The sequence below is a fragment of the Pelophylax lessonae genome (genome assembly GCF_965119305.1).
Source record: "Pelophylax lessonae genome assembly, chromosome: 7".
In the NCBI taxonomy this organism is placed as follows: Eukaryota; Metazoa; Chordata; class Amphibia; order Anura; family Ranidae; genus Pelophylax; species Pelophylax lessonae.
In genome coordinates, this window is record NC_138774.1 from 286,492,610 (window position 1) to 286,506,731 (window position 14,122).

General features: G+C 44.5%; 1 protein-coding gene across 1 annotated transcript in view; it reads left to right on the top strand.

Moving 5' to 3' along the window:
* The window catches only part of LOC309559860 (cyclic nucleotide-gated channel alpha-2-like), a gene marked incomplete at both ends in the record, with an annotated part of 34,507 nt that extends 22,445 nt beyond the window's left edge, over positions 1-12,062 (top strand). The window contains 4 exons of the mRNA XM_082263283.1: positions 3,318-3,428; positions 6,219-6,325; positions 9,312-10,075; positions 11,475-12,062. Of these exons, the coding sequence (XP_082119409.1) occupies positions 3,318-3,428; positions 6,219-6,325; positions 9,312-10,075; positions 11,475-12,062 (1,570 nt within the window). The remainder of the gene's footprint in view (positions 1-3,317; positions 3,429-6,218; positions 6,326-9,311; positions 10,076-11,474) is intronic.
* Between the last annotated feature and the right edge of the window lie 2,060 nt (positions 12,063-14,122).

Below are 14,122 nucleotides of genomic sequence, written 5' to 3' on the forward strand. Positions count from 1 at the left end.
GCGACATTGCGGCGGATAGATCGGACCCTTGACTGACATTTTTGACACTTTTGGGGTTATCAGTGACATTACTGCAGTAATCAGTGCTATACATATGCACTGTTACTGTAAAATGACACTGGTAGTGAAGGGGTTAACTTTTTTTTGAGAGGGAGGGGTTATGTGTGTCCCTAGGGGCGTGATTCTAACTGTGATTGGCTGTGGCTTGAAGTGTAGGAACAGTGATCAACGGTCCTACATAGTAGAACCGTATAATCACTATTCCTACACAGGGGAGAATGACAGGCGGCTGGTTTACATCAGCCGCCTGCCTTTCTCCCTCTGCACCAACGATCGCCGAGTGATGGCGGACATCGGGTCCGCCGGTCACACGCGCAGGGGGGGGTCCGTGACCATGCGGGGGCGCGCGCTCACTTCCTAGACCCTCACAGGCAAGCGACATAGTACTACGTCGCTCTGCCTGTGAGGGGCTGACCGCCGCAGTAAATAGTCGTGCGGCGGTCGGCAATCGGTTAAAGACATAGTTTGACCAGTTTGTGCAGGCCCTGATGATGGTGTGGAAGAACTTGAGTGTCCAGCACAGAGCCCTAACTTAAGCCCTACTGAACATCTTTGAGATGAATTGGAATGCTGATTCACCTGATTGCAAGACAGGTCTTCTTGTTCAACATCAGTACCTGACCTCAAACCTACTGAACACTTTTGGGATTAGGTCTTCGTATCCAACATCAGTAGCTGATCAAAAACCTACTGAATACCTTTTGAGATTGGCCCAGGTCTTCTTATCCAACATCAGTACCAGACCTGGCAAATTTTCTTTATGGCTGAATGGGCACAATTTCCCACAGACACACTCTAGAATCTTGTTTAGAATCTCGTTGAATGCCTTCCTAGAAGGGTGGAGGCTGTTATAACAGGAATTAGTGGGATTTTTTCCCCATAGTTTTGGATCGGGATGTCCCAATTCCTTGTCCCTTTAGGGCAAAGTGACAGGTTGTCATTAGGGGGTTTTCCACAAATACTTACCTTCCCTGTGCTCCCCCACTGTTCCATTTGGGACTCTAAACCCTATGTAAACTTTGTGTAAGTTAGTGGCGGAGCTTACACAGAGTTAATGATCTGTTTCCGTTCCACATTGGAGTGTTTTGGCTTGGCGAATAGTCGCTCAGGTCCAATCACTGCATCCTGAGATGAAGGAGAGAAGGTCACATACTTCCCCTTTAGTGAGAGTGGGGGGTACCCTAACAAAAGAATCTGAAGGCTGTATAAAAAAACAGGAGTGCTACAATCATATTTTTATATTGCAAAGGTATTTATTGCATCATAGAAGTCCTAATACACACCCCAATGCGTTCCAGGGGCTATAAAGTCTTTATCAGTCTTTATCAGAGCTTTAAGTGCTGCTTTGGATGGGAAGGCTGGACTCATAATGGAAGCCAATAAACTCTAGAGTATGATAGCTCCCTTATTCTAAAGCAGGGGTCTCCAAACTTTTCAAAGGGCCAGTTTACTGTCCTTCAGACTATAGGGGGGAGGCAGATTGTGGCTAGTGGGGTGGAAAATGTCCCAGGCCCAGTATCAGTGAGAATAAACATTGCTGCAGGGTTCGTAGTCGATTACTTAGGGTCCGTGGTCAGTAGGAGCAGGAATAGCGTCCCATCATTGGTATCAGTGGGAGGAATAGTGTCCAGTCATTGGTATCAGTGGGGGGAATAGTGTCCAGTCATTGGTATGAGTGGGAGATCATTGTTGTCAGTGGGAGGAATAGTATCCCATCATTGGTGTCAGTGGGAGCAATAGTGCCCCATCATTGGTATCAGTGGGAGGAATAGTGCCCCATCATTGGTGTCAGTGGGAGGAATAGTATCCCATCATTGGTGTCAGTGGGAGCAATAGTATCCCATCATTGGTGTCAGTGGGAGCAATAGTGCCCCATCATTGGTGTCAGTGGGAGCAATAGTGCCCCATCATTGGTGTCAGTGGGAGCAATAGTGCCCCATCATTGGTGTCAGTGGGAGCAATAGTGCCCCATCATTGGTGTCAGTGGGAGCAATAGTGCCCCATCATTGGTGTCAGTGGGAGCAATAGTGCCCCATCATTGGTATCAGTGGGAGGAATAGTGTTCCATCATTGGTATCAGTGGGAGGAATAGTGCCCCATCATTGGTATCAGTGGGAGGAATAGTGCCCCATCATTGGTATCAGTGGGAGGAATAGTGTTCCATCATTGGTCTCAGTGGAAGGAATAGTGCTCCAACATTGGTGTCAGTGGAAGGAATAGTGCTCCAACATTGGTGTCAGTGGAAGGAATAGTGCTCCAACATTGGTGTCAGTGGAAAGAATAGAGTCCCATCATTGGTATCAGTGGGAGGACAGCATGGGTGGAATAGTGCCTCATCATTGATATCAGTAGGGGGGGAATAGGGCTCTATCATTGGTATCAATGGGAGAAACAGTGTCCCGTCATTGGTATCCATAGGGGGAATAGTGTCCCATCGGTGGGAGGAATAGTGTTCCATCATTAGTATCAGTGGGAGGAATAGTGTCCCATCATTGGTATCAGTGGGAGGAATAGTGTCCCATCATTGGTATCAGTGGGAGGAATAGTGTCCCATCATTGGTATCAGTGGGAGGAATAGTCCTCCATCATTGGTGTCAGTGGAAGGAATAGTGTCCCATCATTGGTATCAGTGGGAGGAATAGTCCTCCATCATTGGTATCAGTGGAAGGAATAGTGTCCCATCATTGGTATCAGTGGGAGGAATAGTGTCCCATCATTGGTATCAGTGGGAGGAATAGTGTCCCATCATTGGTGTCAGTGGGAGGAAAAATAGTGTCCAATCATCAGTATCAGTGGGAGTAAAATTGACCCACTGTTGGTGTCAATGGAAAGAATAGTGCCCCATATCAGTGGGAGGAATAGTGCCCTAAGGGCTGGATAAAGGCTAGCAAAGGCCCATTGGGTGCAGTTTGGCACCCTAGGTTATAAAGCATGCTTCAACAAAGGTTCTGCTAGGTCAGAGCTAGAAGAACTCTCCAATCAGCAGGGAGCATAAGATTTACTGATTGGAGACCCCTAGCTCTGACTCATTTGGAGACGTGTTGGACCTCTGCTATTGCTTCCCCATTAATAGGGTCCTTCTCTGCAGCATGCTGGCAGAGAATAGGCATTTTACTCAGGCTTTGGCTACTTTCTAAAGAAAACCAACAGTAAGTCTTTGTGCAACTTTTTTTTTTTGTCTGCACCTGAAATATATTTAACTGATTTCAACTCAAAATTTTATTGGGCATTAATATGGGTTTTATTTTTAATAACAGGTTGAAGTTATCTGAGCGATTTGTGGTTGATCCTTCAGGAAAATGGTATTATCGGTGGCTTTACGTTATAGCTGCACCTGTGCTGTATAATTGGTTCCTACTAATAGTGAGGTAAGTCTGGTTTGTAATCTGAAGGTGAAATACAGCAGCATTTTTTCAGAACAGTATAATGGCCAGCATTGGTCTTTACCCCCTCAGCACATTCGATCTGCAGAGAATATACCCTAAGAATATTCAGTTTTGCCCATTTCGCACAGAACAAATTTACATGCAAGTTTCGATGGATGAACAGCTATGCCAATTTTTGTATAAACTGACCCCTAAATGTAACCTCACCAAAGGTGGACGATGGTCATCAGCGTGTATCTCCATAGAAAAGTAGGAGACACAGGGCTGCTTTTAGAAACCATGGGGCCCCATACAGCCAACCTGAAAGGGCCCCAACCACCCAAATAAACACAGCTTCAGTTATGAATGACCACAATTGTGAATGAACACAATGAGTGATGGGTACCTGTAACGGAACAGGGCACCCCTGACCGGGTACCTCCATTGACAGATGCTGCTAGTGCTTTCCGAGGGCTCCAAGCACTCCACCAGACACAGTGACCACTTCAGACCCCACGAACCGCCGCAGCTTGGTTAGGGTCTCGCAATCTCCTACCCACCCTGGACCTACGACAAGGCTCCAGGTTCCTGTGGGTGAACCTCTCTTTCCCCAGGGAGTGCAGCAGAACAAGCTCTATTACAAGCTCTTACAAGAGCTTAGGGATTATCCAAGGGAGTATGGAGGACATAGCAATCCCTTGCAGCAGATTCCCCCAATAAGAGACAGAACTCTAGATTGAGGTGAAGGAACTCTAGAACAACTTTATTGAACAAGACTTATATACAGAATTTGGAACATCCCGCCCCCAACAACCGCTTTCCTATTGGTCAATTGTAAAGTACCTGTGGTCCTCCTTCAGGTCCTCCTTAGCCATGCAAATGAGGACTTGAAAATGAGTCAGCAGGGATTGGTCCGATAGCTTGACCAGAAGGACTGTTATGTGTAATGAGACAGAAGCCCCCAGAGGGCAATCAATGCACACAACAGCCAGACACAGAACAATGGTTCCATAACGAGCCCCCAATACATCCCTTAGCAGACAACAGGTGAGTTCATTAGCACATCCGACAATAGGTGAATGGAAAGCCACCTCAGACAAAAGCAACATTGTTAGACAGTCAGTCTCCACATTGAACTTCCTGGAATGACCATTTTAGGAGTTGTACTTCCTGGTCAGGGACCTCATACTGTACAGGGAATAAAATCTTAATATTTCTATATGGAGATATTGCTGACAAATATGAAGCAATCCAAACCATTACTTATCTGTCTTTAAATTCCAGTGACGGTGAATACGGTCACAGTACCCATCACCATTGTGTTCATTCAGGAAAGGAAAGGGCTGGCAAATATGACATTTATTGGACCCTTCCCCCACCTTCCATCCTGAAGAATCCTATTGCGTGTTTGTAGCTGCCGGTAGGAAGGAGCGGAGGGAAGCCAGCTGCACTTCGGGGGAAAAGGGGCACACAGTGGGGCCTGGACCGCAGGGGGAAACGCATGGTGCACAGGGAGGGTGGATGGTGTGCCAGGTAGAGCATTTACTGGAACTGATCCACTATATGGCTTTCTGTAGCAGCCGAAAGCCATCAAGAGGAAGAGGAAAAAAAGCCATACAGTGGATGGGTTTCAGTAATTGCCCACCGGCTGTGCCGATCAGCCTCTCTTCCCACATCCGATTCACCCTGCTGCCTGGGCCCCCCTGCTGACCCAGACCCTTTATAGGAAGACCAGCCCTGCTGAGACAACAATAAATATCTATTAGATTGTAAGCTCCCAGGAGCAAGGCCCTCCTAACCCTCTTGTATTGTATTGTTGCTGTATTACCTCCCCTTATATTGTAAAGCACTGTGCAAACTGTTGGCGCTATATAAACTCTGTATAATAATAATAATAATAATAATAATAATAATAATATAATATCATAAAAAAGGTGCAGCGCTGCTCTTAAAAGTCTAACAGATCTAAAAAGGATCAAATGATAAAAGAAGAAGCAAATGCGGCTGGAACTCATGTGAAAGGTCCAAGAAGAGCCAAATCCAACACCAAATACGCTGTCTCTTACCCCAGGATGTGGACCTCCTAAACAGAAGGTCAAATGGGCTTGACACTATCCTCTAGCAATTAGGGCACAGGCATCTTTCGATTCCCAAGAATCCTCAAGCTAAAACATTGAATCCACTCTGAACTTCTCCAGAGGCACATGAGACTCATAAATACAAAAAGGACATCTCATGGGGTAGTACGTTCAAATAGGATACATTTTATTCCAATAGTTTAAACTAAAATTTATCAGGGTTAAAAATTGCAATTGTCTCCTGGAAAACCGATTGTTTCCAACCTAGAAAATGGCCGCCACGTCCGGATGCGCGATGACGTCACATGTCTAGTCTCCTCCCAATAATAATAATAATAACATGCGGTTCTAACCCATCACCACTCCATACAAAACTTAAATTAGTGTTTTAGCTTTAGAGTCGGTTCACATAGGGGCGACCCGACTTGCTGGAGCGACCTGTGAAGTCAATGCAGGTCGCCCCAAAGTAGTACAGGACCCTTTTTTCTAAGTCCGAGCGACTTGTGTCGCTCCTATTAGAACGGCTCCTGTGCTAATCTATGGCAGGCGACCCACGGCGACTTGTCAGGCGACCAGGTACCCTGACAAGTCGCCCCAGTGTGAACCGGCTCTTAGATACACTTTTTTTGGTTTTGCTATTCATCCTAATTTTCCATTCAGACTTTTTCTGTTATAGCTTTCCTCCAAATAATTTGTATTTATTGTTCTTTGGCAGGGCCTGCTTTAATGACCTTCAAACCAGTTATATTATAGTGTGGCTTACCCTGGACTATGTGTGTGACATCATATACATCATGGACATCGTAATCCGATTTCGTACAGGTGAGTTTAGACAGCTACCATCAAATTAGCTTATAAGAATAAATCACATGAGCCTTTGTTACTACTTCCATCAGTAGTTGCGTATTGTACCACCTTATACCGACCATACACGTTTCGAATCTCGGCCGGTTCATGCTGAACCAGCCGAGATTCAAACAGGTAATGGGCAGGCTGAATGTACCAAATTGATTGATCAATCAACGTGGGTACAGCCAGCCTGCTGGATTTGCTTGCGTTTATCGCAAGAGGCTTCTATAGCTACTATCAATAATTACTGTCTTCTCCCGGTGAGGACAGCTTAGTCAGGTTGAAAAAGACACAAGTCCATCTAGTTCAACCAATAAAAATAAAAACTACCATACAATCCCATATACACAATCCTATACCTGCAGTTTATCCAGAGGGAGGCGAAAAACCCCAACAAAGCATGATCCAATTTGCTACAGCAGGGGAAGAAAATCCTTCCTGATCCCCTGAGAGGCAATCGGATATTCCCTGGATCAACTTTACCTATAAATGTTAGTACCCAGTTAAAATATGTGCATTAAGGAAAGAATTCAGGCCTTTTTTAAAAGCATTATATTGAGCTGGCCAGAAACACCTTTGGAGGGAGTCTATTCACTACCTCTGGAGGGAGTCTAGTCCACATTTTCACAGCTCTTATTGTGGGAAATCTTTCCGTGATTGGAGATAAAATCTCTTTTCCTCTAGACATAAAGAGTGCCCCCTTGTCCTCAGTGATGACCTTAAAAAGAATAACTCAACACTAAGTTCACTGTATGGACCCCTTATGTATTTATACATGTTGATCATATCCCCCCTTAATCTCCTCTTCTCAATAGAGAATAAATTCAGTTCCTCTAATCTTTTCTCATAGCTGAGCTCCTCCATGCCTCTTATCAGTTTGGTTGCCCTTCTCTGCACTTTCTCCAGTTCCCCGATATCCTTTCTGAGAACCGGTGCCCAAAACTGAACTGCGTATTCCAGATGAGGTCTTACTAATGATTTGTACAGGGACAAAATTATATCTCTCTCTCTGGAGTCCATGCCTCTCTTAATACAAGAAAGGACATTGCTTGCTTTGGAAACCGCAGCTTGGCATTGCATTCTATTATTAAGCTTATGATCTACCAAAAACCCCAAATCCTTCTCCACCATTGACTCCCCCGGCTGTACTCCTCCCTAGTATGTATGATGCATGCATATTCTTAGCCCCCCAAGTGCATAACTTTACCTTTATCAACATTAAACCTCATTTGCCACATAGTTGCCCAATTAAACGGTGCATTGAGGTCGGCTTGTAAGTTGGAGACATCCAGCAAGGATGTTATTACACTCCTGGCCCGCGAGAGAAGACTCTTGCAAGGAGAAGACAATTGCTGATTCCCTGTCAATTTTGCCTGTGTTGCTGGGTGAATATGAGACTAGCACGTAAAATGCTTAATGATGTTGAGAACCACTGATATATATAATCATATACTGTTAAAACCATTCATGATTATCATACATCATAATAAAACATACAATATGACCATCTTCAAAGCATTTAGCCTCTTGACTTGATAGCCCTTCATATGTTCTGGTAAACAAAAGGACATCAAAACAGGGCTTGTGCAATCTCAACGCCTATGTCCACTTCTCCAGTGGTGGCAGTATTATATTATGTTCGTGCAAATTGTTCACATATCAGTTAAAATCCTTGGCTTTGTCCAACCACAGGTAGCCAACCCAATAATGTATCTAGTGCACCATCACCAGCATGTTTCTTCATTTCCAAACAATTGTGGCAAAATAAGGTCACTGTGACAGTCCCAACTGGGACAGGGTTTTTTGGAGGGGACTGCAGGGTAGCCTTCTGCCTACTGACTTGGCCCTGGCATTTAAGGGAGCTACGAGAATTCAGGAAGATGTCCTGTAATATAATTCTAGATAACATTACCACATTTAACAGTCAAGGAAGCCACGATGGTCCCTGCCAACTTGAAACTCAGTGCAACGATAGATGTGAAAAGAAAGCTGGTTATTGAGATTTGGACAGCCCTCAGTAGTCTTAAATACTGGTCCTGGACTGTCTGGGTGGTGGACTCCCTGACTAATCAAGGCTTGGTCAGGTGCTAGCTGTTGATTAGCTTACTGTTATTTAGATCACTGTTAGCTGCTGGCTTTCATTAGATGTACTGATGATATTACTACTTAAAGATTGCATTGTTTAGGATAATGTGATCAAGCTCTTATCTGATTTTGGGTGGTAAAAATGCTGTGTGAATTCACAATAGAGGATCAGTTCCTGTTTGCACCTAAGCTAGTGTCGCCTATTTCTTGGGTGCAATTTTTAGCTATAATACCTGGTTTCTGGTTCCAGAGTGGAGGAGGCTATATAATGGTAGAGGCACTCAGAGTGCCAGGTGGTCCGTCACAATCACCATGGAGTGTCATTACATGAGCATGATGATGTAATGATGTGTGAGGGCCAATCTACCCATGAGTACTGCAAGCCCAGGCCAGTGATGATATGCCCCCATGGGGTGTGTCCATGACAGCCTAGACAAGCAGGAAGTTGGTTGAAGCTGGACAAAGGAGTTGCATTGCATTTCATTGGGTCTACAGTGGACAGTGTTGGGGAGAAGGTGAGTATTGAATAGAAAGCTGCAAATGTGGATTTGGGCTCTTATAGGAAGGTGTGTAGTCCTCTTTAGAGTTTGGAGAGCTCTTAACAGGAAAACATGGGAAATGCCTCCAATGAGAACAAAGATGGCAATAAAAACTTGATGGGAGCTTTAACCCTTCACCACTTTATCCAAGGTGAAATAAAAATGTTTTTGCTGGAGTTGGGCTTCTGAAACCGGTTTTTAATGTCTTATATACTTATGACATAACATTTTTTGTTTTAATACTATTTTCTGTAATCCACATGAACATTATAACCTTGTACGCTTGCAAAATTCAGATCTTGCCATCTACCTAACTTTTTCTCTTTTTGTTTAAGGATTTTTGGAACAGGGAAAGTTGGTTAGAGATACAAAAATGCTAAGTGACAACTACATCCATACCTTGCAGTTTAAATTGGATGTTCTTTCAGTACTTCCAACTGATCTCGGTTACTTGGCTCTTGGACTGCATTGGCCAGAGCTGCGCTTCAACAGGCTTCTGCACTTTCCACGTATGTTTGAATGCTTCGACCAGACTGAGACTCGGACCAGTTACCCCAATATCTTTAGAATTATTAACTTAGTTTTGTACATTATACTTATCATACATTGGAATGCCTGTATTTATTATGTTATATCTAAGGCCATTGGTTTTGGTACAGATTCATGGGTCTACTCAAATATTACCAATAGCGAACATGCTTACCTTACTCGTGCATATGTCTACTGTCTGTACTGGTCTACTTTGACTCTCACCACCATTGGGAATTCCCCTACTCCCGTAACCGACACAGAGTATGTTTTCATAGTTTTTGACTTTTTGGTTGGCGTTCTGATCTTTGCCACCATTGTTGGTAATGTGGGCTCCATGATTTCAAACATGAATGCGACGAGGACTGAGTTCCAGGGTAAAATAGATGCCATCAAGCATTACATGCAGTTTAGAAAAGTAAGCAATGAGTTAGAGGCCAAAGTCATCCGATGGTTTGACTACGTATGGACAGCCGAAAAGACAGTAGATGAAAAGGAGGTGTTGAAAAATCTCCCTGACAAACTGAGAGCTGAAATCGCCATAAATGTTCATCTGGAAACTTTAAAAAAGGTGAGTCAATTCTTTTAATTCAAATATGTTTTCTCATATCCAATTTCCAGGATACTGTAAAGACTTTTATATGTTTTAGAAAATATTTGATTATGATACCTATATTGGTATAGGTATTGGCTGTTCTTAGTGCCGTTAGGAGACGCTAGACCTGCCTTAACAGAGGTCGACTAAGGCAGTGCTCCCTTACCTTTTTATCACCGCGGACCGGTTAACGTTTGATCATTTTTCCGTGGCCCGCTGAGGGGGGTGTCAATGCAGAGTGACCAGCATCCCCCCAGTCAATGCAGAGTGCCACAGCGTGCCCCCAGTCAATGCAGAGTGCCACAGCGTGCCCCCAATCAATGCAGAGTGCCACAGCATGCCCCCAATCAATGCACAGTGACCAGCGTGCCCCCAATCAATGCACAGTGACCAGTGCACTTACCTGATTTGTCTCCTCAGTCTCCCCGCGTCTCCTTAAGTCCTCCCTCCTCCTCTTCCTCCTCCTTGGCCAATGGCATGGGTTCGCCTTTCGGCCAATCAGGAAACGGGTCTCGGACCCGTTTCCCGATTGGCCAGGAGGAGGATCCGTGTGACAATAGCGAATATTCATTCGCTATTGTCACACAAATGGGTGGGCTCAGGGCGCACTGCTCTGCCCCCCCGGCCCACCCTTTTCTGAAAAATGATTATTTTTTAAATGGAAACAATGTAATGTTCTTTGGGCGGACCAGTACCATTTGATCCTTGGACCGGTACCGGTCCGCGGCCCGGGGGTTGGGGATCACTGCACTAAGGCATTCTATTGTGATTCTAATATTGCTGAAGCCCTGAAGAAATGGCAGTCTTTTTCCTTAAAAAACATTAGCTGTATTTGATGCTCTTAACCATTAAGCTTTTTAAAAAGACCTTTAGGTGATAAGAACGTTTGTACTAGGCGTTCCTCAGTACACATCCAAGAGTTTATCCCTGCTGTCTTCCAGGTCCCATGCCATCTGCATAGTAACCAATAGGCATTGCCCTGCCATTCACAGAGCACCTTGCATTTTTCTTGAAGAATACAAGGTGTTGTCTGACTGGACAAAGTGGGCAAGTGACATGACATCTCCACCTACACCAACAGGTACCATTCACAGTTTTCTCAGTTAATGGCGTTTTCTGACTGAATGAGGTGGAGATTGTGATGTCACTCCCTGTGGTTACTATGCATTTTAGTAGCCGCTCCCCTTGGCATGGGACTCAGATTACATTGTCAATCACTGTAGTAACCGACTGCTACAGGGATTTCAGGCCTCCTCAGGGATCCCACAAGTATGGAATATGTATACTTACATTGGGCCAAATTCGACCCTGGAGTTCTGCTTTAAATTTCTTATTCATTAGCATCTCTGACTTACACCCTATGCTTATGTCCCAGGTTCGGATTTTCCAGAACTGTGAAGCCGGTCTCTTGGTTGAGTTGGTCCTGAAGCTCCATCCTCAGGTTTTCAGCCCCGGCGATTACATCTGCCGTAAAGGGGACATTGGTAGAGAGATGTATATCATCAAGGAGGGGAAGCTTGCTGTTGTTGGAGAGGATGGAATAACTCAGTACGCTATTCTCACTTCAGGGAGTTGTTTCGGTGAGATTAGCATCCTCAATATCAAAGGGAGTAAGATGGGAAATCGAAGGACTGCCAGTATTCGGAGCATTGGGTACTCGGACCTTTTCTGTCTTTCAAAGGACGACCTGATGGAAGCTTTAGTTGAGTATCCAGATGCCAAGAAGATCTTGGAAGAGAGAGGAAGAGAAATACTGACCAAGGAAGGCCTGCTAGATGAGACGAAGGAGAAAAATGTGATGGAAGGTAAATCTCCTGAAGAAAAATTGGAGCTTCTGGAATCCAATGTGGACATCTTACAAACTCGATTTGCTCGTTTGCTCCGAGAATACAGTTCTGCTCATCAAAGCCTCAAACAAAGAGCCATCCTAATAGAGGGAAGATTAAAGGTCCTTCAGGAGTGAAACACATCCCCAGAAGAGATGTAGAGGGAAATTATCTAGTAACAAAACTATATTCCTGCTTCATGAAGGGCTTCTTCTGTAAAAATTATTTTGAATCTATATTAAAGCTGAAGTTTAACGTGCTTATATTTTGCCTTCTCTGGTCTCTACTCCCCTTCTTCAACATGCTGTTTTTTTTTTTTAACAAAACCTTTCTGTCTTTATTTTAGACCTAGTGATGTCTCTGTTTCTCTATGGAAATCAGGCAAATCATGGCTGGTTGGAGGGGCTTGTAGGGTGCTGTGCAAGCTTTGTGAAACATTACAGCACCCTGGCCCAGTACTCCTCCCCAGAGCCTTTAATTCCGATGCAAACACTTGGGAGGAGTTATGCAAACATAAAAATGTCTTAATGGGTGGATATCAGTCTGGAAAAGTGCGTGCTCTAAGCAGGTCGTATTTGCATGTAGACTGCCTACACTTGATGCTGACCTTCATATTGAAAGAACTAAAATCCAATGTATGAAAGGGATGGGCTGGTGACAGTCAGGTTGGGGAGTATAGAGGCAGATGATGTTGAATGTCCTTCAGTAGACATGCGCAGAGTAGAAAAATGTATTTTGTTTCAGATAGATTCTTTAAGTTACTAATTTTGTTTCATTGATTCGTTTAGGAATTAGTTTCATTTCATTCATTTTTGTTTATTACTTTTTTAATGAATTCCAAATTATCAGGATGATTCTAATTCGGATCGGTCGAAAAATGATCTTCCGATTCAAATTGTGTGTGAAGAATAGCTGGTTGTTAAGGAGTGGGCCGGGAAGCTGGCCGTCGCATCCTTAGCATCCGATGACTCATCAGTTGTCAGTGGGGTTACCCACTGACAGCTGAAATGTAGACAAAAGAATGCTGGCAATAGAAAATTCAGGAAAAAAAAAAAAACAGCGTGGGGTCCTCCCCCCAATCTGTACCAGCTCTTCGGTTTTGGTATGGATTTTAAGGAGAACCCTACGCCAAAATTTTAAAAAAGCAGAGTGGGGTCCTCCTTAAAATCCATATCAAGCCCTTATCTGAGCATGCATCCTGGCAGGCCAAGAAAGGGGTGGAGGGCGAGCGAGTGCCCCCCCCCCCTCCTGAACCATACCAGGTCACATGCCCTCAACATGAAGGGGGTGCTTTTGGGTGGGGGGGCTCAAACCCCCCCCCCCAAAGCACCTTGTCCTTATGTTAAAGGGGGCCTCTTCCCCCAGAGCCCTGGGCAGTGGTTGTGGGGGTTTGTGGGCGGGGGGCTTATTGGAATCTGGTACCCCCCCATGTGAATGAGTATGGTACCCCCTACCCATTCACCACAAAAGTGAATAAATAATTTTATTTTTTAATAAAGTTAATGTTCCCCGATGTAGATCCATCGTCAATTGCGACTCCCACCGCACTGCTGGACCGGAAAAAAGAAAAACCCTCTGGCCTTGTTGAACGCTCCCGCCAACTGCCTGCTCCTCCATCTGACATTTCTTGACTAGCGAAGGGGTGGAGTGGCATGGCCCGGTCAATGTTAAAGGTGGGCTTCCAGATTCTGATAAGCCCCCCACAACCACCAGCCAGGGTTGTGGGAAGAGGCCCTTCTCTGGAGAGAGGCAGGGCCAGATTAAAGAGGAAGTAAACCCTCCTCTGACACTTTTACCTATAGGTAAGCCTATGATAAGGCATACCTATAGGTACTGTAAATATCTCCTAAACATGCACCGTTTAGGAGATATTTACCTTACATGCAGCCAGTGACATCACTGGCGCATGCACTCTGAAGGAACGGCCGCTGGTGCCGTTTCTTCAGAGACCCGTGGGCGACACGGCGGGGCTCGTTCTAAGGTAAGTATTGCATAATGAGCTAGTATGCGATGCACACTAGCTTATTATGCGTTTCTCTTACAGGTTGCAAAAAAAAAAAAGTTGTATGGGTTTACAACCACTTTAAGAGTATCGTGGGCCTGGTGCTGAGGATTTTGGTGGGCCTTTTTATTAAAACAAATAAAATGAAAAAAATAAATAAATAAAATGAAAACGCAAACATTTTTTTGTTAAAAC